Source organism: Macrotis lagotis, chromosome 6 (assembly GCF_037893015.1).
Source record: "Macrotis lagotis isolate mMagLag1 chromosome 6, bilby.v1.9.chrom.fasta, whole genome shotgun sequence".
Taxonomy (NCBI): domain Eukaryota; kingdom Metazoa; phylum Chordata; class Mammalia; order Peramelemorphia; family Peramelidae; genus Macrotis; species Macrotis lagotis.
In genome coordinates, this window is record NC_133663.1 from 3,732,093 (window position 1) to 3,756,913 (window position 24,821).

At 48.8% G+C, this 24,821-nt stretch overlaps 1 protein-coding gene across 9 annotated transcripts in view; it reads right to left on the bottom strand.

Annotated features, from left to right (window-relative positions):
* OPA1 (OPA1 mitochondrial dynamin like GTPase) overlaps window positions 1-24,396 on the bottom strand; it is a 56,829-nt gene extending 32,433 nt beyond the window's left edge. For 2 of the 9 annotated variants that reach the window (XM_074190607.1, XM_074190608.1), the window contains exons 1-10: window positions 24,232-24,393; window positions 22,235-22,553; window positions 21,389-21,485; window positions 17,668-17,775; window positions 13,878-13,931; window positions 13,149-13,207; window positions 6,215-6,325; window positions 3,054-3,107; window positions 1,603-1,707; window positions 723-809 (exon numbers count right to left, since the gene is read on the bottom strand). In XM_074190607.1, coding sequence (XP_074046708.1) covers window positions 723-809; window positions 1,603-1,707; window positions 3,054-3,107; window positions 6,215-6,325; window positions 13,149-13,207; window positions 13,878-13,931; window positions 17,668-17,775; window positions 21,389-21,485; window positions 22,235-22,553; window positions 24,232-24,263 — 1,026 coding nt within the window. In that variant the 5' untranslated portion in view covers window positions 24,264-24,393. Of the gene's footprint in view, window positions 1-722; window positions 810-1,602; window positions 1,708-3,053; window positions 3,108-6,214; window positions 6,326-13,148; window positions 13,208-13,877; window positions 13,932-17,667; window positions 17,776-21,388; window positions 21,486-22,234; window positions 22,554-24,231 lie in introns of all 9 variants that reach the window. The other 7 variants (XM_074190605.1, XM_074190610.1, XM_074190612.1 and 4 more) reach the window with 7 other exon arrangements.
* Window positions 24,397-24,821: the final 425 nt, after the last annotated feature.

A 24,821-nucleotide genomic window follows, 5' to 3' on the forward strand; every position in this document is an offset into this window, starting at 1 on the left:
TCAGGACCTGGAGGAATGGGGGTTGCACCAGGCTGCACCATCCCCAAAGGGACAGGACTCACTAGCACTAGGTAGTGTTGGGTTGAGTTTTCTAGTGTTTTTGTCGCCTTGTCCATGACATACCATCACTTTTTGTTGCCTTCATGGGGCCTGCCGATCCTTTTAATCCTTTTAAACCATTACAAGATGGGAAATCATCTCAAGTAAGGTCAGAGGAAGAGATCCTGAAAGTCAGGGATCCACATAAGGAGGTCTTTAGAGAATCTATGTCAGCTCCTCAGAGACCTCTGAAGGACAAGCATGTGGGCCCACGTTCCGGTTTATTTTCCTAAGTTACCATCAAAATGTTCTCTTGACGAGTGAGGTGCACAACCTATTCTGAAGCAATCTGGATAAACAATTCACCAAGCTGGGGCAAAATAAGGCAACCTTGAGATTTTTGAATATCATTTCAAGATAAGCCATTCCTATTCTACTGAAAAACAACACCCCCCCCCCCCAAAAAAAAACCAGACAACTTACCCAAGGAATTCATTTAACTAACAGGCTTGTTAGAGAAAGAAATTTTACAAGAGATGATGAACATTTACAGAGTTAATCAAATGATTAAAAAGCCTCGTTTGAAAGATCTTGAATAGTAAATAATTGCCAATAACTTTCTCTAATTTACTTGGAAAGTATCTGAGTAATTAGAATGGAACAACCTCTCTGCCATTACTCACCCGGGGCAGATGATCTTGGGTATTGTAACTGGCATCATAGTCCGAAAGAACATCCAAGACTTCAGAATACATGTCAATTAGAGATTTCTTTGAAACAAACAAAAATATCAGTGAGGATTACAGAGCTGCTTACTGCTTTCTCTTTCACAGATCAGCAGGGTTCTTGGGTGAATGTGGGGAAAAGATGTGAGCAGTGTTGCTTGGGCCCTCTCTCTGCCAACACAGATTGGAGTCTGGCACTGGTGGGAGATTAGTGCTCCAGGAGAGTCCCTGAGTCAGCTCCCCTCAGGGCCTGCTGCAGCCCCAGCTACAAGAAAGGAGACACGGAGGAGGCCTAGCATGAATTTGCTGAAGAGAAGGTGTCTTCTAAGAAGAGGAGGTGCCACAATGCATCCAAGTACAAGAAGGTCTGGACTGGAGAATTCATGCAAAGGCCCGACTCAGGCCAAGCACCTTGATCTGCTTTGCCCTATGGGGGAGCTCCAAGCTGGGGTCTAGGGTGCTGTCTGCCCTCAGACCAAGCAAATGACCGGTGGTAGCACTAGTGAGCAACACAAGACGGGTTGGGAAAGGAAAAGGATCTCTCTCACAGAAATGGTGAAAAATGGCAGAAAGAGGACCAGGAGCCAGCAGGTGACACTGACTCTGGCAGCACTGCCTATGTACATCTCTCCAAATGGCTAAACCCCACAAACAATACCAAGAGAACCAACACCACTTTCCTTGGGAGTTGAACAGCTGCAGAGATCAGCTTCCTCCAATTGTGAAATCTCCAAGAAATTGCAAAGAAAATATCAAGAAAAATTCAAAGGAGATTAATGCTCTGGAGCCTGAGATTCCAAGGGGTGGGGTGGGGTGGTGGGGTGTTGGTCCAAGGTACCTTTAGGTTCCTGTGATGGATGCCTTTGTCATCTTTTTGCAACACTAATTTTCTCAGTTCTTTGTTCTCCTTCTCTAGACGTTCCAAGATTCTTTGATATTTCAACTGTAAGAAAAGACCATGTGTCAGGATAGAAAATGAATTGTGGTGTTAAATGAAAGAAAAGGAACTTTATGAAGAGTCAGCCCCCACAACGAAGGCCTCCTTGTCTAGCTCAGTGTCCTAAGGCACTATAGTAAGGAATTAAAATGCTTCAAGGAAGAAATCTTCCTAAATACAAAAATTATCCATCTGACACTGGAAGTTGAAAAATTCTTCACAATTAAAAAAATTAAAATAGAATACAAAGATCTTTGAAACCATAGCCCTTAGGCCCAAGAAGCAATTGATTGGCACCAGTTGTCATTTGACTCCCCCCTCCCTATAACAGCTACAAAACCAGTGATTACAACATGTTTGATGATTGACTGGGAGAAAACAAACCAGGCCCCACTCTCCACCCCACTCCCTGTGGCAGGGGCTATTGACCAGGCTCCCTCCTGTCTTCCAGCCTGATCTGTAACCGAGGGGACAGAAGGAGCCCCAGCTGGGTCCAACCCACCTGAGAGGCTCAGCACTTGTTTCCCAGAGGATCGAGACATGTCAGAAATAAGACAACCACAGACCACAGACCTTTACAGTTTGGGGCCTTTGGGGAGCCTCCCAAACCAACTTTAAAGGGGCTGCTTGTGAAAACTGGTTTTTCACATAAATTTGCCTTCTGTCCTTTGTTTAGGCTTTATTAAATGTTGAAATAAATGCCTCCAAGGAAATCAAGCCTGATGATTGGGGGACAGGGGGAGGAGGAGCAGTGGACCTGGGTCGCATTCTCCCCAGCCCCTGGTCCTATGTCCTGCCAGATTGGAGGCCACCCAAGGGCAGTGTGTTTCTGTTTCCCTCTCAGCCCCATTGGCTCCCAGAAGCTGGGCGTGCCTCTCACGAACAGTGGAAGGTCCTGGGCCTCTCCTGCCTGCCCATGTGGTCAGTGTTGGCTGGGGTGCAGGTGCCAGGGCTCAGGACCACCCACCATGAGCTTCAAGCTATTCAAAAAGAAGGCACCCTTAGTAAAGAATGGATTTTTGTCTGGTTGGAGGCTGGAGGTTTTTTCACAGGAGGAGTTGTTTTGAAATTGCAATTCCTTGTCTCAGAATCAAGGAACATCTCCAAAGGGAGATGCTACAAGCAAGTTCTGACAGGCTTTCCCTAGCAATGCCAGGCCAAGATTTGGGGGGAGGGACAAGCTGGGGAATCTTTTTGTAGGTTCTCTAGAGTGATGTTCACTCACAAACACCCTTCTAACACAGTCCTGAGAACTCAACATGTTCCTTTCCCCAGAGACCATCTGCATACTCCCTACTACCCCTGCTGGCTGGCCGGATCACAAGAGACCTCTGGGCTCCAGGGGCAGCCACCTGAGTTCGCAGGAGCTCTTCCTGAAGCTGATCCACTTTCTCCTTGTCTGACACCTACAATCACATTAATATCCATTTAAATCTTTTAGGTAGTAGGGGAGGGGAAAAAGGGAAATACAGGTGAAATTTGTTCCAAAGGGAAGGGAATGTAAATGGGATACAAAGTGAAGAGCCAAATTCACCTGGAGAGTCTCCATAGTTTTGACACAGGCAGAAAGGCAAATCCCCATTGGCCCATCATCCCCATCCTCTCTTCGAGAGGGGCTGGGGGCTAAGCTGGGCATTCCCTTAGCCAAATGGGGGAGGAGGGGAGAAGTTAATTTTTAAATATTATGAAATGAACATCTTTGCAAAGTGGTCCTCAAAGGGCAAGGAATGCAAAACCAAAGTGAAGAGCCCAAGTCCAGATGTTCTCTAAACTAGTTCCAACTGTTCTTAAAAGTTCTTTGGAACAAGGAAAAACAAAAGTCAGAATGGCATGAAAAACTTGGAAATGATGATGGAGATGATGTCAGAGACGTCAGGCAGGGGTGTCCTGGGGCTGCAGCAGTGGCTCCCCCGTTACCAATCCCCAAGCCAAGGAAGTCTCTCTTTATTATTCATTGCATTTCATGGGAGATGTTGCTGAGGCTTAGCAGGACAGGTGAGCCCCTAGACCTGTAGGCCCCTCTGACTATCTGGACTCATTTCCAGTTTTCAATCTTTCCCCTCTTACGAACAATTATGAGAGACACTGACAGGACTGGGATCCACTAAGTGTGGGATGATACAAATGATCATCCTGAGGCTTTTTCCCCCATTCCCAAAGGCATGTTAGTGGCATGAAGTCTGTTTACAAGGGATGGGCAGGATGAAAGAAAGGATTAAAAAAAGGGGGGGGGGAAGCAAAGCATATTAGGGCAGAACCACAGCCCAAAGTGGGACCCAAATGAGGCCAAGGGGGGCTTTTAAAGGTTTTCATTTATGAGCAAACATGTGGCCATCCCAATAGGGTCATAAGGAATTGAAGTTAATGACCCATGCTGATGGGCCTGAAGCTGACTGGGTGTGAGCTTTCTAGGCTGAGCTGATTTCCTCCCCAAATCAGTGGAGGGTATCTCCAGTAATGCCTGAGGGGTCCCTTCTGATGCCTAAGACACCGGAGCCTCCCAGAAAGCAATGTGGTATATAAAGGAACTAGTCACAAGACTTGAGTTAGGATCTCTGCTCTCTGCCACTTGGCAACAGTGAGGAACGTCTCAAGGGAAGCTTAGAGCTATCTCCTCACACCTCCTTGACTCAGTGCTGCCACCAGCCTTTCCTGGGGTCACTGGGAAGAAAATGTGGTAGAGGTGGTCCTGCTGTTGGAAGTTACTCCCCAGTTTGTTTTGTGAAAACAGGGACCCTCATCAAGCTTCATAATGGCAAGTGAAAGGCCGTACTAAAAATGGGAGATTTGGGAGGCTGTGGCTTTAGTTTCCTCTTTTGTAAAATGGGGCATATCTCTCCTGTTCCTGCCCTCAGAACTCCCTTGAAGAAGGTGAGGTAAGGAAAAGAGGTCCTCGTGGTCCCTAGGAAATACTGCTTTTCTCTGCTGCTTCAAGACTCAGAGAGGCCAGCCAGGTTACAAGACCTGCAGCAGGCTTGGGGAACTCTCTCACAGCCCAGATCCCAGAGGCTTCTTACAATCCCAAGGCTGTGGAGATCATGGAAGAGATGGAGCTTCGCTGCTCCCTCCCATGTGGGACCTGTCTTTTAACATTTCAACAGACCCTCTTCTTATCAGAGCCTTACTCTCACCATGGGAGTTTGGGTAAACCAAGAAAAAGACCCATGTGCAAGACCCATGTGCAAAGTGGGTTTTTTCATCAGTTCTGACCCATGGAAAGCAGATGCTTTGGTTTTCCTCACATCCATGACCATCAGTAAAGTACTAAATGATGAAGGCTACTCTGATACGAGGACCTGAGGCCAGGCCACCCCGACCTTCCCAACATATGCATCGGGAGGCTGGTTCACAACGCACTTCACACTTCCCGACTCTACAAAGGCCAGGCCAGGGTTAACTCTACCACGTTCTAGAAAGTAAGAAGTGGCTGGGTTTAGTGACGACACAAGAAGGTGCATCTGTAGCTCTTCTTTCCTCCCTCGGGGCCTTGTCCACTTGGCTACTGTCACGTACAAAAGGAAAAAAAAAAATGATGCTTTTCAGAAAGCCACCAAGGTCTAAAGGCCTGGCAGCCCACTTCCCACCCTGCTCAGAGAAGGACAATACAAGCCTCTAAGGTCAAACCATAAAAAAAATCACTAACAGTTGCAAAAAATTATCTGGGTATGAAGACATAGGGGCTGCTAAAGCATTAAGCAAGACCCTCGAAGCCCAGCCCTTCTCCACCAGGCTGCTGGCTCACAGGGGCAGTTCCTTTGAGCCTGTCACTCAAAGGAGAGGATTGTCTGCCACATCCCAGTGGCATCCTCAAAGAAACAAGATGAGACCTGGTCACAGTTTCTAAGTTTTCTCTTCACTTGAGTGGAAAATGATCATTTATAATGTGGAAATTGGTCACTTTTGGGGTTCAAATTCTCCATCTCAGCACTAGTGCTCCTTCAAACTGGGCCTGCATTTTCTGGATGGCCTCCACAGCCTTGGAATTGAGAAAAGCCAGGGCCCTTAAGGAGAGAACTCCAACCCAAGGATTGTTCTCAAGCATTTCTCTAAACAAAAGGGTCATTAATCCTGGCTTTACCCTCAAAAGCAAGAAGCTGGGGGAAATGTATAGTACTACATTGGGCACTTGGGAGGGAAACGACCAGTCCGGGCACTGTCTCCTAGATTGTCTAGTTCAACCCTTTACCTGGGCCTCCCATAAAAGCGCTCTTTCTTTGTGCTTAGAGTGAATTCTGCCAAGAGACCCAAGTGGAAGCACAATGTCCACTTTACAAAAGAGGAATCTGTCCCAGAGTTCCCTGGAGCATCTCGACAACAGGGAGACTTCAGGTTTCTTTTGCAAGGCTGGAATGCCCAACATTCCAGGGGCCTTCCTGTCCTAGGTCTGCTCTGCCTGCATTGAACTCAAATCATGGGGGTCTTCTTTTGTCAACAATCCCCCTGGCCTACCAGGGCTCTCTAGCTTGGAATGGCCGATTAGTAGGAACCCAGCACGTAGCCCCGAGACCATCACCTTGCGCTTCTGCTGGGAATAGCCTGTGTTATACTGGCCAGCTGCTCTGCGGGCTTCCTCTTCATGTTCTTGGATTTGCTGCTGTAAGATAATGAGCTCACCGAGCAGACCCTGCCACAAGTTTACAATGAGAAGGGGAAAATTGGGGAGGAGAAGAACGTTAAACCAAAGGGCACAACCAAGACAGCCGAGAGACAGGAAGGAGTGGAGAGCTTCAAGCAGAAATGGACATGGACCAGGGCCTAGGCACAACTGAACCTGACATGGAAGTTTCCTTTTTTCCCCAGCGATGTTAGAGAAAAAGAATGAATGAATGAAAAGGGTTAGTTCTGATGTGATGCTCGACTTGTTCCTGAAGCCTTTAACAATCACTCTTTCTATCCTCTCCACAGAGCGGAACCTCAATTGGCTAGATGAGCCCACTGGGGCCGACACAAGGTCATGGTTAAGAGGACCAACACTGGGTGTGGTCTCCCTGGAGCCAGGGGAAGGAGCAAGGTCAACTATCTTTGAGAGGTCAGCCTCATATCCTGCCTCAGGTACCAGTCTGCATCAGCCTCACAGTACAGAAGAATAAAGGACATGAAGGAGAGAGGAAAGAAGGTTCAGGATCCATGTGTTAAACCCAGGCCAGAGTCTGACAAGTAGGGGCTTTTTAACTCAATTCATCTATAAAAAACATTTTTCCATTTCAACTGTCTTTTTTTTCTGCAAAGAAGTGTAGATTAAACAAATTCTGGTTGAGATTCTGCCAATAGTGAGTTAAGAGACAGCCAGTTAGAGATATGCAAGTGAGCAGGGAAGAGAGAGGGATTAGAGGAAGATGAATGATCCGAATCAGTGGAGGGAATTTCCATACCAGGAATCCCCTACATAGATTCAGACCAAGCAAAGGAAAAGAACCCAAAATTTAGCTGTATTACACAGATACAAGTTACTTTGAAGTTAGTGGTCTAAAATGGAACAAAACCCTTTTATTTACTAAACACAAGTAATTGGTACGACTGGATAGTACACTTATTTTTTAGGTTTTTGCAAGGTATTGGGGTTAAGTGGCTTGCCCAAGGCCACACAGGTAATTATTAAATGTCTGAGGCCCGACTTGAACTCAGATCCTCCTGACTCCAGGGCCGGTGCTCTATCCACTGAGCCACCTAGCTGCATGATATTATACTTTTGCAGAGCTTAATGACAGCCCTATGAGACCCCATCAGGGTTTGGGTCAATCTCTAACGCACAAATGGGGAAAAAAAAATTTAACTTCAAATGCATATTTAGACATTAAACGAAGAGGCTGGTGCATGTGAAATGCTCTTTTCTTATTAAGTCAACAAATAGCTCCAAGGATAACAGAACTATGGGAGAAAATCAAAGCTGACATAACAGAAATGCACCTGGGTCAGTCTCATCAGTTGGAAATTCAAACAGAGAAGAGTCTTGATGACCAAGGGAAGTATTAACCAGCACAAGGAGAACAATGTGCTCAAGGTTCACTGAATTCTCCATCAAAGTATATCCAACAATGAGGAAAATCAGGGGCAGCTAAGGTGGTGCAATGGGTAGAGCAGGGGCCCTGATGTCAGAAGGACCCAAGTTCAGATCTGACCTCGGCCAAGGCACTGCCTCACACAAAACAAAAAACAAAATAAACAACGATTATGAGAATCATTTAAATTCGGCTTAGAATGTGAAATAACATCAGAGCTTTCCAAAAACTATTAGGGTTAAAAAAGCATTTACAAAACACATGGCATTCCATGCTAAGATAATATCATTATATGGAACTTTATAAAGTTTTTGAAAAGAAAATATGAAACAAATATTTCAAAGTTATGATTAAAACCAACAAATACTTGCTAATACTTGCTTAAAAGCTTAACCATCACTTGACTCAACTTACCAAAACCCAAGACCCCCTCTATAAATATGAAAACAAAGCTCAATTGTTCTCCAATGGGAAAAATTTTTTCTTATTAAATAAGAATTTTAGATTTGGGAAATGGAGCAATCATTTGAGGGACTTTTCTTTCAAATTCAAAATTCTAATGTATGGAAATCGCTACCAGGCTAAATTTGTAGATAATTATTTTCAGGATCCACTTGAAAAGAAATCCAACTTCTGGATGAAAACAGTTCAGATTTTAGCAATTACTTCCAAGTTCCAAACTACATGTTTCACTAATAAATAAATTAGAAACTAATCACCTTTAGGGTGATAACATACCTTTGAAATTCAATGAGTGGTCAAAGAACAAGCCACCAGGACAAAGCCACAGCTGACTCAATTGCTCTACCTGTCCTTACCTGCCTCAGGGCTGGTTTCACCATGCCACTCTGTCCCCAAACCAAAGAGAAAGAATGTTCAATCTGTGGGTGTTCAGGGCTTGGGGACCCCCCAACCCCGTTTGCTCAGGGCGGTTACACGCCATGACTTTTCAGCTGAGGAGCCTGCATTGGTCTATATACACCTGGATCAGCTTTCTAATCTCCTGATATCCACTGCATTACACTCTTCTCAGCTTCTAAGGATGCAGCATAAGAAAGAGGCTGGAAAGAACACTAAGCTCTCAGTCAAGCCCTCATCCTAGGACCACCTGCTTTCCTTTCAAGGCTGTCAATGAAGAGAGAAGAAATTAATAGTCCTACTTCCTAAAAAGTTGGGAAGGAAATAAGAATGAGGTACAACAAAAGGACTATGACGCAATATGTCAACAAATGTATTCTTTGACCATAAAAGATGATTATTCCCTTTTAGGTAAGAAAACCCTATTCTTCAATACAAAATGATTCACCAGTCTCTTGGTGACACCTAAAGTCCCCAAATCAAATTGGGCAATACTGATTAAAAAGGATTCAGAGATGTTATATCCCAAATTTATTTATTAATTTTATGAATACAGTTTTAAAACAGGTCAAAATAAGTTTTAAAAGTGAATCTTTAAATTAAAATTTTCAGGCAAGAAACAGACCATTACCCAGAATCCCTGAACCTAAGCACTTGGAAAGGGCAAGTTTTCCTGACGCTGCCATTTCAGCGGGCAAGTCCCCACCCACTTTCTCCTTTCTGTACTTGAAATGCTGGATCAACAAAAATGACAACAGCCTCAAAGACCTAAATAACCAGACTGAAAAGGCTGCGGAACTATCCATCTTAAGAACTAAACCCATTTAATGAATTTTGACTAGATGAAACATTCTCTGAGCAGATGCTCAGACGGTTCTGGATCCCCCAAGTATGACCTCCCCCAGCCCCAGGCAGACATGGGGAAGCTGCTTCTCTGACACCTGGGGACAGTGGCTGTTCTCCTGACTTCCAGTCACCTGATGCCAATTAGAGTGAATCCAATGGCTCTTCCTTAAGTCCTATGGACAGCTGGCTAACAGTTCTCCAGGTCCTTCTCTGTCCCTGCTGCCCACTCCCTTCTGGATGTCCCCCAGAGGCCCAACCTCGATGGTCTCCTGCAGCTGGACCCCTCAGAATGGACCATCTCCTCTCCCTCCCTCCAGCACCTTGTGCAACAGACACACTAGACTAGCCATCTCCCCCCTTCTGAATCAACACCCAGAAAAGCTTTCCTGAGGCTCGGTCCCTTTTCTCCCCTCAGACTTCAAGTGGCCCTCCCCTGAGCTGCTTCTGCCACACTACACATGGATTATTTTCTATTCGAGTTGCTGGGGAATCTTCCCTAGTTAGACTGGCCAGAGGCTCTAGGAAGGCGCAATCTTCCAACAGAGCATGGTGGAACACCACTGCATGAGGAGGCAGTGCATGAGGATGAAATTCTGTTGTGACTAATGAACCCTATGCTGCAGACTCCTTTACCCCCAACTCCCCATCTGGGCTCTGGAGGGTCTTGGCTGCCAGAGCACTGGGCTGCAGACAGAATTTCTCTTTTTAAATTTTATTTATTTAAGGCAATGGGGTTAAGGGACTTGCCCAAGGCCACACAGCTAGGTAATTATTAAGTGTCTGAGGCCACATTTGAACTCAGGTCCTCCTGACTCCAGGGTCAGTGTTCTATGCACTGCACCACCTAGCTGCCCCTGCAGACAGAATTTCACCTATCCAGGCTGGAGGCCAAAATAAAATTCCCAGGTTGCTGGTCAGTCAAAAAGGTTCCTCATGGAGCCCCTCAGCCTGGACACCTCCCTTCTGCCAACAGACACCATCTTCTCAAAGGACAAAGTTGAGGAGGAGACGCTAAAAAAGGAGAAGAGTCGATGTAAACAAGCACCTCAGCTGATAAACCCTGAACCAAAGGAGGCTAAACATCTTCGGTTGTTCCCTGCTGCCTCCCTGCTCTTCGTGGGGACACACAGACTTTCTGTCCTTGTTCTGTGGGCCTTCTCACCACCGGCCTACACTCTGGCCACCATGGCCAATGCCGTGCTGCAACATCTTCTGCTCTGGGCAATCTAGGGTAAGGAGGCAGGATCCAGTGTCCAGAAGTAGGGTGGTCTCATGCAGAGAAGACTTGAGGAACAAAAGACAGATCTTCAAGTACACAAAACGCTGCCATCCATAGAGCAGGGAGCCAGGCTCAGCCGGCCTTGGAGGACAAGAGCGGTTAGAGGCCCATCTAGGCTGAGGATCAGGAGAGGCTTCAAGCAGGAAGGCTGCCTTGGGGTCTCTCAGCAGAGGGAGGATGACTACCTGAGAGCTGTATGGCCTGGAGGGCAGCACCATGTCAGTTGGTCATTCAGCAGCTATCTGCACTCCAGGAGCGCTTGGCAGGTCCTGATGAGCCCCCAACTCAGGGAGGGATTGGAGGACAAGTTGCCTACTCCAAGTTTTCCAAAGCAACTCTGTACTTTGGCCTGTTTCTGGGTGGTAGACTCTCGGTCACCGTTCCTGGTGCCTGGCCTTCCTCGCTGTCACCCTCTGGAAGTGTCTCCAAATCTGGCTGCAACCCCTGGGGAGCTCTCCAACCAAACTGGACCAGACTGCAAGCACTCGAGGGACCTGTCAGAATTCACCAGCTCTCATCCAGAGGGTTGCCCCTGAAGGTTAACACTTCCATTTCCATCAGGCTTAGAGTCTTGGATGCCAGTTACTCAACACCATGGCTGCAGGTAGAACTGTTCAGATGGAGAGAACCACCAGCTGAGGCTGGAGACTTTTTGTCTGAGCAGGGGCACCTGCAGTGAGGCAGCTCCATGTTGAACACTAAGCTGCCCTTGTGGCTGAGGCCTCAATTTCCTCATCTGTACATCGAGTGGGTTGGACTCGATGGTGCTAAAGGTTCCTTCTGGCTCCTACAGCAACAGCAATGAGCTCATTTAACTTGAGGAGTATAAATTAAAAGAGCCCAGGAGTCATGAAATAAGAAGGGTTGTGCATTGGGTGGCACACCCTAATTCATCATCTTTGCCCTCTTCCAAATGACCACATTTTTATTGCCTTCTAGTGATCATTGTTTTTTAGCAAGGCAGTGGGGTTAAGTAACTTGCCCAAGGTCACACAGCTAGGCTATTATTAAGTGTCTGAGGCTGTATTTGAATTCAGGTACTCCTGATTCCAGGGCCGGTACTCCCATCTGCCAATGCATCAACTAGCTGCCCCTCTGGTGATCATTATTAGTAACAGGTCTTTCTTTAATGGATTTTGAATAAAGTGGTTTTAACATTATCAATTTTAAAAAAAGACTAAACCTTTATAATAAAAAGATGGGAAAATTCTTTAAGCATTTTGCAGACATGTAATAAGCAAATAAGTATTAATATGCTAGGAAAGTATTATTTTAATAAGGAATTAATTTGAAATAAGCCAAGGGGTAAAATACTCCAAGTTGCTGAAGCAACAAACAAGCCCCCTGGCTTGGACATGGGCTATTGCCCCCCTTCTGTGCCCTGCTCCCAGCAGGTCTCATTGGCATGGAGTCACTTAAAGGATGAACAAACCATTACCCAAGCTGTGCCAGAGGAACGCCCCCCCCCACCCGACAGGGTGACAATTCCTGATTCTAGACCCTGAAGAGAGCAGATTAATAGAAACCCTGATCTGAGTGACCTGTGAGGCCCAAGGAGTCCTGCGCAAGATTCCCTTTAGGTTGCCAGGGATAATCCTTACAAATCAAAGATGAAGAACAGCCGCTGCCTCACATGACCTAGCACAAGTCACCTCAATGGCCTGAGGCCCCGCTTCCTCAAACATAGAAAATGAGGGGTGACATCAGGTGACCTTTCCAAGGCCTGAGTGTGGGCCAATTACAATCACTCATCATCTTCCTCCTCAATGGTGCAGATAATCAAGACTGCTGTTTAAAACCAAATTGAAAGAAAGCAAAGGAGGATGAACTTGAAACTCTACTCTGAGCACCTGCTCTCCCCAACTGAAGGGCTGTGGCAGAGCACCCCACAAAAGGGAATCCCTGTAATTAATGCCATGAAAAGATCAGGAACCTTTCAAAAATACTACTCTTCAAAATCTTTAACCCTGCAAAAAAGAAAAAAACAAATAACATCTAATATACAAAAAACCTTATTCATTCAAAGCATATTTCAAAAAAAAAAAAAACACGTTTTTCATGGAATTCTTGGAAGACTTAGGACTCTGAGCACCTGATAGAGTCAGCCAGACCCCCAGCCAGGTGTCTTCCATATCCTCACCTGGGCCCCAGACCTCTCACGCTAAAGAGATGCCAATCAGAACAAGCTATGTCCCCATCAGGAGCTGCCAGGCCCATGAAGTCATGTCTGACCCAAAGTACACAGAAAGGACAGACATGCCACGTGGCCTGAGCCATCTGCTCCTCGGGGCTGGGCTCCTCAGAAGGCACCTATGGGGGTGGGTGGTGGTGGTGGGGTTGGGTCTGACCCAGGACCCAGCAGATCCTGCTTCAGGACATGCTGAATTAATAAGAGAAATGTTGAGACATTCTGTTTTTCGGGTGCCCAGGAGATGAAGGGCACCCCACACACTCCAAGGACTTACCTTCTTAAACTGTCGGTCGCTTTCATCAGTTGCTCGAAAGGCCGTTTCTCCCGAGGTACCTAGAAGACAAGAGCACACACCTGTGATCTCCTGCTCTTCCTACAACACACTTCAAGTCCCAAACCACGCCCAGTCAAGAGGCTGACTAGGAGAGCAGCTCATCATCATCCTGGCCAAAAGCAGCCAATGACCTGCTGAAGACTATTCTCCCCTTTCTCAGGAAAAATGCCCAGTGATTTACTCAGAAATGAAGAAGTCACCTTAGAGCATTACTTGAAAAACCCAGCAAGTAATTCTAGTGGAGAATAAACAAGGTAACCCTGAGTTAGGATCATTTCTGGTAAGAATACTGACAGCTATGCCGGACATGAGAACAGATATTAGATATCCAAAATGACATAAGACCGAATTAAAAATGCCAGCTAGGACAAAGCAGATGAGACACCCCCAAATTACTTTTCACGCTGAGACGAAGAGCTTTGGGGACCACTTTAAGAAGATCTTTAGCCAAGCACACAATTTTGAAAACTTTTTACTACTGAGATAAATGATTAGGAATTTTTGCTCTCCCTGAAGGAATGCCTCTTCATCATCCCCAGGTTTGCTTGAGTACGCTCTGGGTTTCGGAATCCAGGATTATCAAAGCGGCATTCCCAGTTTGATTTGTAATTAGTGGAGCAGCAACATGGAGAGGCGGGTGAAGGTCAGCACAAAGAGCTTTGTACACACCTAACAACAGAAGGCGGTCAGAAGCTCCTAGGACTTCACTAACCCATTTGTCACCTGTGAAAAATCAGCAAAAGGGGAAATGGAAAAGAACATGAAATGAGTGTGAAGGTGGGCGCCAAGACGCCCACCCTGCCCGCCTGGCCCTGGGGCACACAGGACTGTGTCCCCTCAAGATGGTCCTTCCCACCAAAGGGTTTTCAGACCCATCCAAGGGGGAGCAGCATCATTTCAGTGAAGTATTTGATTACCAAGAGCTGACTCTCTAAGTCTCACCTCCTGGTCTCCCCCTGTGCAGACCCTTTGAAACCCAAGATGCCCCAAAAGAATATCATAAACTATTCCCCTCATCATAGTGAAACAAAGAGGATGAACCCACAGCCTGTCCTTGGACAGACACTCAAAGGGGAGATGATAGGCTGGTAGTGTCCCAAGGAGAAGGTGCTGCAGGTTCCAGATGCCAACACTTCCTTCCCACGGAGGCCACAAAGCATGTCTCTATGTGCAACTATCACTGTAGCCTTCTTTTCTTTGGGCCAAAGAAAGTCCCACACTCTGCCCACCCTTCACCCTGCAATTCTCGAAGAATGGACAGGGCCATTGGCTACCAAGAGGTCCCAGAGCTCAGTCATAGCTGTCCTCGAGATGCTAGAGTCTTGCTGGGCTGACAGTGTACTCTATCAGGTGAAGAGGGAAGATTTCTCCTGCCAGGCTCCCTGAAGAAGTTAACTGTTTTTGCTGACCCAGGCAAATCTCAAACATCACCAACAGGTCCCAGAGTTTTCCCATCCCTTGCAGAGATTTCACCACCAAAGAATCAACAGAGAGTCCCAGGAGGCCTGAGTTGAAGCCTCAGAATGGATGGACATCCCTGGATGCACCAGACCTGATGTCTGGCAATGAAGGAAGGCCTTGACAGGTCAGAGTGGAACATCATCGAGCTAATAGCAAAGATCCACTTCCCACTGTTATCCAGGTGAATGGGCAGCAGCACCACCCCGCAGATCAAAGAGCATCTACAGCATCCTCCACCTGAGGCTACACAAAAGGTTAACCCCAATCTTGACCCTCTGGAGCTCGGAAAGCCCAGCGGACAGGAGGCAATCACTCCATCCAACAGTTGTTGGTCAGGAGAGGGAGAAGCAGCCCTGGGACTTCGACCCAGTCCTCCAGCCCCAATGAGGAAGTCATCTAGGAAGCTCCTGACACTGGAAGTAGCATGGATCAGGAGAGGTCTGGGCTCAGGTCCCTTTGAATTCAGGCAACTCAGCTCAGATTGGTACCTGGGGAGGGACTTCCCTACTCCAGCAAAAGCCCGGGACCACCACCACAACCAATTAAATGCACTTACAGTGCAAAGCTCCACCTTAAAATGTAGACTATAATTTCTTTGATCAGCCAATGTAATTTTATATTATAAAACGTAGACAAATGTACTTTGATTTAGGCAAATGAAGCATCAAAGTGCCCAGAACTCTGGGCCTGGCATCTAGAAGTCTCTACTTCCTACCTAGGTGATCCTGAATGAATCCCTTCACCTCTGCTAGCCTCATTTCCCTTCCCTGTAAAAGTCCCTACCTCAGAGGGCTGTGGTGAGAATCAGATCTGGCCAAGCTTACCAGGCACTTAGTGCAGTGTCGAGCACCCAGGCTTCATAAATACTGGCACTTCAGAAATACTCTTTTCCTTCTTTCTCACCCAGACTCCTCCCCAGATGTTGACACTACTGAGGAATGATTCTGGAAAACCAGTCACCAAGCAGTTTAAAAGCACCTTCTAGAAACCTGTCCTATGTTTTTTTTTAAAAAATCTTCCCCCCAGTCCCCACAAATAGGCCGCCCCTTGGGAGAGCATTCATTGGAGAGCAGCTAAAACGAGGCTCTCTCCCAATGTCCTCACTCAGCTTCTAGCTCAGCGACCAGAGGCAAGGGGCCTGTCCTACACCGCTCGAAGGAAGCTTCTCTTCTTGTAGCTCAACAAGCCCCGCTCTGTCCTGAGCCCCAAGTCCTTCACCTCCTAGCTTCATACCTCAACCCTAAGTCCAACCTTCATTCCTTTGATCATTTCTTCATCACAAACTTTCTGTCACTCCAGATTTTTAAAAACTGATCTGCTTGAGACTGGTCATGAGAGGGAGACAGGGAAGGAGATGATCTGCCAACACCTAGCTCCAAATCACTCATCCAACCTCATGCCACTCACCCCAGAGAGAATATGAAGAAACTTCTCCAGGGATAGGGAGTCCAGTTCCCTTGGCCACTCTTCTGGGTCATCCTCAGCCCTGAAGGCTGCTCCCCCAGACTAGCATGGAGCATATAGTAGGCATGTTAGAAATGATCCTAATTTCCTACCTAACTCCACCCAGTCTCAGGGGCCAGGTCCCATCTCCTGGATGAACCTTGGCTTCCCTCCCTCCCAGCCCCGGCTCCCTGGATCCTTTCACCTGTTCTTGTGCCGTGAGAAGGTGATTTTCCTTCCAAACACAACTAAAGCCCTTTGCTCTTGGGAACCCCAGGCCATGAGGCACCCAAAAGGCCCTCAACACCAGGGTCTTTCTGTAAACAGTAGGACTATCCCGAAGAAGCTACCTTATCCTGCCCTACCCTCTATTTGTGCTAGGAACACTATCCTGAACACCTAGAACCTTCTACCCACCCCTCCACACCCACCTTGGGGACTTCGGCTGAGCTAGCCCAGTCACCCCAAGGAGCTCTGTACAGACGTTCTGGTCCCCCAGAACCCATGGCAATTGCTGCCCCTGGGTTCACCTTTGCCTCCTCCTGCCTAGCACTGGGCAGGCTTCTGTGATCACAAGTGAGCAATTGCCAAGCTCTCCAAGGTTTGGAGAATACGTGCAGACACCATCCCTTAGGAGTTTTGAGGATGCCAAGGGTGATGTGCCCAGAGTTGGTGAGCCTCTGGGAAGTGAGGTCGGACTTGAACTCAGGCCCAGTGCCTAGTAGTCTGCTCCTCCCCAGTCAGCTTTCTGCTGATGGCCACATTTGCCCCCAAGTGCTGGCACAGTGCACCAGAGGAACGATCCACCCAAGGAAGAAAGGAAAGGGAAGGCTCCCTGGGCGCCCTCAGAGCCTGCTCCCCTGGCAGCTGGCCTCGTGACAAGGGGTCTGCTCTCAACCCAGGGTCAGTTGCTTCTCAACTGAGGGCCTCTGGAGCTGTGGGCTACGGGGAGCAAGCGAAGCCTGAGGCTGCGAAGAAGGGCCACATCAACTACAGCGAGCAGCTGCAAAGAGTGCCTGCACGTTCCAGCCCAGAGAATGGGCAAGGCAGGAGCCAACTATGAAATACAAAAATCCCTGCAGAGGCTGGCGTCAGAATTAGGGTAAGAAGCAGAATTAGAAGTCAGAATCTGGGCCAGGCTTAGAGTTACAACTGGGAAATTTTAGGCTCCTGCATTTTGACAACCTGTTTGAAGAGAATCTATTTCTCTGCGGCTTAAAGTGAACATTTTAAATCAACAATTAAAGACAGAAAAATTAGGACGTAAGCACATACCTAAACTAAAGAGCAGATTCTGGCTGCTAAACCCATTGTTTTGAGCTCTGATCCTTTTCAAAAGTTAGTCAACCAGATTCCTGGAGCTCCTTTACCTGAGGAGAAAGTCTTTGACAAGACCTTGAGCTTTTGTGTCCATTTGTTTTTTGCATCCCATTCCCTCAGAAAGATTACCCAAGACCCTTGGTGGCGCCCTCCTGGTGCTCCCCCTCACATCACCAACCCCGTCCTTCTGCTGCTGTGTCCCCACACAACTGCAGGGGAAAGTACGCCTCCTCACCTGTAGAGAAGAAGTCCTTGAGCAGGCTAAAGCTCCCTGCGAGCTTGTCCAGGTCTGGAACCAGCTTTGCCAGGGCTTCTGAATCGGGAAGGGCTTTGCTAAGCTTCTCTACAGAGACAAAAAGACATCCACCCATCAAGGACAACCTAGAAACGAAGCCATGGTAGAAAAAGGTCCAAAGAACTAAACTTGGCCAGGAATGGGAGATGCACATCAACAACTATTGGTGGAACTGAGCACAACCACCACCAGGCGTAATCATTTGGCCACAGCAAAAACAGAGTTCTTCGTAAATTGTTAAAACTTCCTTTTAATGTTTTCAAAATCAATTTTTAGTTGTCCCTCATCTGTTGCGGGCTTTTAAAAATGCTAAACAATATATTTCCATGTAAGTTTATTCTAATGTTAGCAAGCACATTTCCTCTCGTCTCTCTCAATACTTCCATTTGCTGAAGGGGAAAAGTTATTTTCCTTCTAAAACAAAGATAAATATTTTAATCAATTTATTCCCATATTTTTGTAGGTTCTTTTTTATATTCAATTCTATTGCTTCACTGAATATTTTCCGCAAAATTGCAGGCTACAAAATCAATCCACAAAAATCAATAACCTCTCTATACAGTAAGAAAAGTTAAGAGGTAATACAAGGAAGAAAGACATTCCAATCAGCTATAAGAAGGCATCTACCAAAATATGCAAAATACTTGCAGAGATTCAATGACAAGGAACTTCTTCAGGAAATAAAGGACAACATAAATAGTTTGAGGACTTTTCACTGTTCATGGTTGAGCTGTGTCAATACATTAAAATTAAAATAATACCAAAACTTATTTATACTTTCAAAAATATAGTGATAAAATTATCAAAGAATACTGTATAAAACAAGATAACTGTTTCTATACTTTATAAAAAAAGCTTTATCAAAAAGCCTGCTCAGACTAGACAGACACACACACACACACACACACACACACACACACACACACACACCATACACACACTCTAAATTCAGCAAAATTCAACTGGAGAAAGAAAAGATCTAGAGAATCTAAAGAGATTATGGAAAAGGTAGGAATGAAGTGACACCTCAAATTATATTCTAAGGCAACAGCCTTTGAAACCAACTGGCATTGCTTAAAAAAGAGAGAAACAGATCGGTGGAACAAACTAGACACAAGACAACTTAACCTCATGCTCATTAAAACTGAGAATATGTTGAACAGCTCTCTATTATATAAAAACTGCTGGGAAAATTGACAGCTATTAGCCTTAGACTCACACCTAACACCATATTTCCAAATATATTCAAGACTTTAATATTAAAGATCAAACCATAAAAAAACAGAAGGAAAGTAGCTCACGTACCTTTCAAAGCTATGGATAGGAGAACTATTCTCAAACCAAACAAGGGAATGAGGCAAAAAGATAAAATTTGATTCCATAAAATTGAAAAGCTTTTGCACAAATAAAATGAATGTACTAGGTAAAAGGAAACTATCAAATGGGGAACAAAGTCTTGAAATAAAATTCTTCAGACAAGGGTTTAGGATGTTAAGACAGAGAAAACTAACTATGCCTAATATATGTAAACACATATACAACTAAAAGCCATTTTCAACAGCTAAATGATTAAAGAATATAAACAGTTCCCAAAGAATGCCAAACTAGTACCAATCACATGAACAAAGGCTCCAAATCCCTAATAAAAAGAGAAATGCAAGACAACTTGGGGGGGGGGGGGGAGTGGCAGATAGACCCATTGATGCGCCATTTGGGAAAGGAATTTGGAATGACAATATAAAAAGACTTAAATGTCTTTCTCTTCCAGTCCAGAGACTCTAAGCCTATCCCCAAGGAGGTCTTTGGGAACAAAATGCCCATATATCCCAAAATATGGCAGCAGCAGCATTTGTGCTAGCAAACCACGGGAAGCAAAGTCGCTGCCCTTTGATTGAGGACTGGATGAATGCAATGGAAGATTACTGTGCTAGATAATAAATATTCAAGCTCTCTGGCACGATCAAGTTACACCAATAGTCTGATGCTTTATGAAACCCTATTTAAAATTTCCTCTTCAGTTCAACTGAAAACAATTCAAGAAGGAAGCTCTCCCTGGAGAAGGAAATGGCAAACTACTGAGAAAACCCAAATGGGAGGCTAAGACCCTGGCCACACTTTCAACTGAAGAGAACAAAAGCTCAGACCATACACCTCAGACCACCCCCCCCCCTTCTAGGGAGGATGAGGGTGGACAGATCACCCCAGCTCCAAGAGGCACCAAGACCCTCCTGAACCCACTGCAGACACTCCCTTGACAGACTCCAGAGGAGTCTCCTGAAGCAGCTTCGCCATCCACAACAGGAGGATGATAAATTCAGGGGCTCTAGGTCAGTGCAATGGAGACTAGAGGACAAACAGGATGGAGAAGCCTGAGGGACCTATGGGCCAAGGCTGAGCTCCTACTGATGTTGATGAGTAAGAAGTACCCAGGAGACTGGAAACTGAAGGTGGGACTCCAGACCTAGGATGTTTGAAGCTGATTCAAAAATGAAGCATAGTAAAACAAGTTTAATGTTGAAAAACTTGTCAGAATGGCACCTCCAAAACCCATGGGAGCTGAACCTCCTCAGATTCAAGAGTTAGGTCAGAGCTGCCTCATGGCCTGTTCTGGGGAGCCTGGGAGTCACCCCAGCTCCACACCACTAGAACAGTCAGCTGGAGCAGAGGACATCAGGAGCAGGTTTTCTAAGTCCAAGATGAGTGAAAAGACCAAAACACAGGCTCTCTCTGCCTCCAATTGATTTTAGCCTTAAACATTCTGAGGCAAGGAGGGCCTCAATGATATCCCTCTCTCTTCACCTCTAGTCCAGAGAAGGATGTGGCTGGTGGAGCAGTGGTGGGCACTTGGGGGTCCAGGACTCTCATCCACCCTGGAGTCAAGAACTAAGGGTCAAGCCATGATAGGGCAGACTGGGCAAAGGTTCTTGGTCCTTCTGCCATTTCTGGTCTGCTTCTCTTTGACTAGCTAGAAGGGCTGCTCCCTTCAGTGCGCCCTAATCATCCTGGCTCACAGAGGCTTAAGAACTGGCTCAAGTAGATATGGGACCAGACCCATCCTTGACTATGTGAGGACAAGAAATAGCAAGTTCAACAAGGCCTGAAAGAAGCAAGAATCTCACCAAAGACTTAAATAGCTGAAGGTACTGGGATTGAGAGAGAGAGAGTGTGTGTGTGTAGAGTGGGGGGTGCTTGTGTGCGCACATATATATATATATAGATGTGTGTGCGCATGGTATATGTGTAAGTGCCTGGCTGGGAACAGACGTCCTTGGCCAATACTGACTGCAGCCCGACCTCTGAAGTGGGCCAAAGTCATGGAGAAATGCCCAGGACCTGGTCCCTGGGTGACCCCCCCCGCCCTTGAACTCGAGCAGTGTGGCTGATGTTAACCGGAGCCATATCTCAATGTGCAGCCTCCCTGGGAGGGTGGAGCTTCCCTCCATGGGCACGTTCTCTAGGGCAAGGGGCTCCAGGCAGCCACCTGAATGAGAGCCCTCCCATCTCAACAGTCCCGGAGTCAAGTCAATGGTCTGGGTACCCAGTGGCCCACTCAGCCACCTGAGGCAGGTCTGACCAGTATTAGATAAAAATTATTGAAAGCTAGTTGAGCACAGGGGGTCAGGTTGGGGTGGAGGTGGGTAGCGGGGGCTCTAGCACCAACCCCAGTCGATGTACTCGTCCATCTGCCACACAAAGTCGGGAATGATCCACTTGTAGTCACTGAGGTCAGGCATCATGTCCTTCCACTGATCAAAGGTCTACGAGGCAAAAAAGAGTTCAGTGTAGCAAGCCTCCAACTTGAGCCCAGTTCCAAGGCAGCCAGGCTCCCTGTGCAGGGATGCAGCCTTGGGCAAACCTCTGAGAGCTTCTTTAGGACCCCCCACTCTCAGTGGGAAAGCACTGGTTTGGGAACCAGGAGATTCCACTTCTGACCCTCACAAATTTGACCCCTGAGGAACCAGAGAGTGGATAGGGAGAGTAGCTGAATTTTCCTTAGATACACGAAAGCCTGGTCTGCTGTTTGTTCTCTGTCAGACCGAGTCAGCCCCAAGCCAGGCCCTGGGAGGCCTGTGCCTAGACAGCTGGTGGCAGCAGTAAGTATGGACACAGGTGTCAGGTACCCATGAAGAGTGGGGGCGGGGCATGGGGAGAGAGTCCTGGACCAAAGGCAGGAAACCCCAAGTTATGTCCAAGCTCTGCATAACTTCAACATGCAGCCTCCCCTCATCCATTGGCAAAACAACCACAGGACAACTGCGAGGGTCAAGTGGGATCCTACAGATGAGAGTACACACCAGAAGGGCAGCCAGAGCACCATGCCAGGCCTTCTGGGGAACCCCAGCAAGAGAAATGAACAGTGCTCCCCAATCTTTGTATTCCAAACATTTTAGCCCCATTTTAGAGAAGTGAAAACACAGAAAAGGACGAGTCTGAAGGCCTGGAGGCCTGTGCCCCCTGCTCCTTATAGACCCAGCTCAGCCGGCCTGCCCCGAGGGCCCCCACCTACCTTCTTGGCTGTGTAGCCGCCACCAACCGCTGACCCCAGGAGGAGGTAGCGAAGCCGCAGGAGCCTGGCGGCCAGGCGGGCCGGCCAGAAGTGCCTCCGCGGCTGGTAGCTGGGCTTCACTGGAGAGAGCTTCCATTTCCGCAGAGAGGGGTGGCTGAGGGAAGAGAAGGGCTGACAGGAGGCCCGGAGCGGGGGCCTCAGGGGCCTCACCACGGCAGGACGGGGATGATGAAGGCTTCGGGAAAGGAGGTGCAGCCTGGGCAGTGACACGGTCCCTTTTAGCATGTAGCCGGCATTCACCAAACTTTGGCAAACCTCACTGAAGGAGAAATGGGGAGGAGAGGAAAGGGTTAGACAACAAGGCCAAAGGAAGGACAGGAGCCACCTTGAGAGCTCCAACCCCTCCAGCCTCACCCAAAAGCCCCGGGGCCTCCCTCTCCTGCCCTTCCCCTGGATGTCTCCTCTCAAGTTGCCTAGGTCCTCCCAATAATCCTCCAATGGTCAGAGATGGAGCAACCCCCAAACCACCCTCGGCTGAAGCCCCAGCCTGGCGTGGACGGGCTTTACGGATGGCTCTTTTAACCTGAATGTATGACTTGGTATTTCTGCCAATGAGATTTCTCTTTATAGAGCTGGGTCTGAATTAAACAGGATGGACAGTCTTAAGAGGGGAGGAACACGGTTAGGGGCAGACCTCATTACCTCACCACATTTGCTTCATGACCCCCCACTTCTCCCAGTCCTCTAAAATCATCCCACAATCTTTCAGTGCAGAAAGCTTCAGAGACCCCCTGCCTCCCCTGAAGATTTTGAAGCATCTGCTCGCCTCTTTTCCATCTGAATGGAAGATAGCCCATGGCTGGCTGCTTCCCCAGGGTCAGAAGGCTGGTCAGAGGGACAGAAGAGCCTGCTGCACCATGCTGAGGCCCCACCCGATCCCCAGCGAGCCCGGGGAATGCAGGAAGCCTGTGTCTTCCCAAGCTGGGCCAGCTCTGACTGGACTCAGATGTCTAGCAACCAAAGAGAGTATCATGAGGAGGTTGGGAAGCAGGGATACTTCTGGCCTTCCTCAGTATCGCCAGGGCATAGCAGGGTTGCCACGCACTGCAGGGGCCTAATAAATGCTGAGGGGCTGGAGTGACCCTCCCGGATGGGACAGTGGCCAGCCAGCCTTTCACGCTGGATGGAGGGGCTCAGTGTGCCACGGGGAGGGGAGGGGGCGCTTCCCTCTGGGAGTGACCGAAGGGGAACCTCTCCACAGCCCACGAGAGGCCAATGCGGTCTGGTGACCCAGAAGAGGAGACTGATGTCAAACTGAGCATCCTAAGGCCCGACGTCATGTGGCTTCTCAAGATTTCTGCCTTCTCTCACGTGGGTGAGGGAACGTGCAGGTGTGGCTGTTTCTGGCGGGAGAGCTTTGCGGTCCGCTCCAAAGGGGAGAGCAGGACTGCGGAGCCCTCTTAGGGTCCCGGGTCCCCGCCCCGAAGCTGTCTTGGAAGGCTGAAGTCAGGGCTGTTGGGTTTCAAAGGCAACGTCAGAGGCGGCGCAAGGTGCGGAGACCCGGGTCAGGGGTCCGGGGCGGGCGGGAGGCTGTGAGAGCCGGGGGCTTCATCACAGATGGGGGGCAGGTCCCGGAAGACCGGGCGGCCTCCAAGAGGCGGGCGACCCCCGCAGAGAAGGGCTCTGGCAGGAGGTGGGGGTCCCACACAAGGCGCCGCGTCGCCATCCGGTCAGCGAGGCCGCTGGGGCCAGGCTGGGCCGAGCCGGGGGTCACTCACGGGCAGCGGCAGAGGGCCTCGGGCGGGGGCCCCGGGGCGCGGGGTGCAGGGGCCGGCAGGCCCGGGCCGCCTCCGACAACCCCGGCTTGGGGGGCACACGGGGCAAAGGCGGCGGCTCTCCAGAAGACGCGAGTGCTGAGACCGGGCGAGGCGGCCACGCTCCGGCCCCTCCCGGGGCCCCTCCCCCCGCGGCCCCCCAGCCCCGGCGCCCCCTCTCACCAGGCCTCGGCGGCGCGGCGCGCCCGCCACATGCCGCCTCCGGCAGGGGCCCCGCGGGCCTCCGCGGCCTCCGCGTGCGCCGGCTCCTCCTCCCGCTGCCCCGCGGGCCGCAGCCGCAGCGCCGGTCCGGGCCCGGGCCGAGGAAGTGGCGAGCAGGCGCGGCAAGGACATCCGGCGGCTCCCTCCGCTTCCGGGCGGCCCGGCCGGCTTCCGTAGCGCGTCCCGCGCGGAAACGGCGTCCCCGGGCATCCGGGCCGCGGACGCGGGGTTCCGGGCGGGCCGCCGGCGCAGGCGCAGGCGCCCTCGGGAACCGGGCCCCAGCCCGCGCAGGCGCGCTGCCGGCGGCCGGGGGGGGGGGCACGGCGGCCAGAGGACATACGCGGGCTCCGGGGGCGGGCTGCCCGGGGCCGGAAGGGGCATGCGCGGCCCGGAGCCGCGGGAGGACACGATGTAGCCGCTGAAGCCGGCTTTCACGGAGCCCACGTGTCCCCGCTGCGCCGGCACAGGGGCCCCCCAAATTGGAAGGACCCCCAAACAGAGGCCACAGGCCAGCTGACGGGCAGAGTCCACTTTCTGGGACGGGCCGAGTG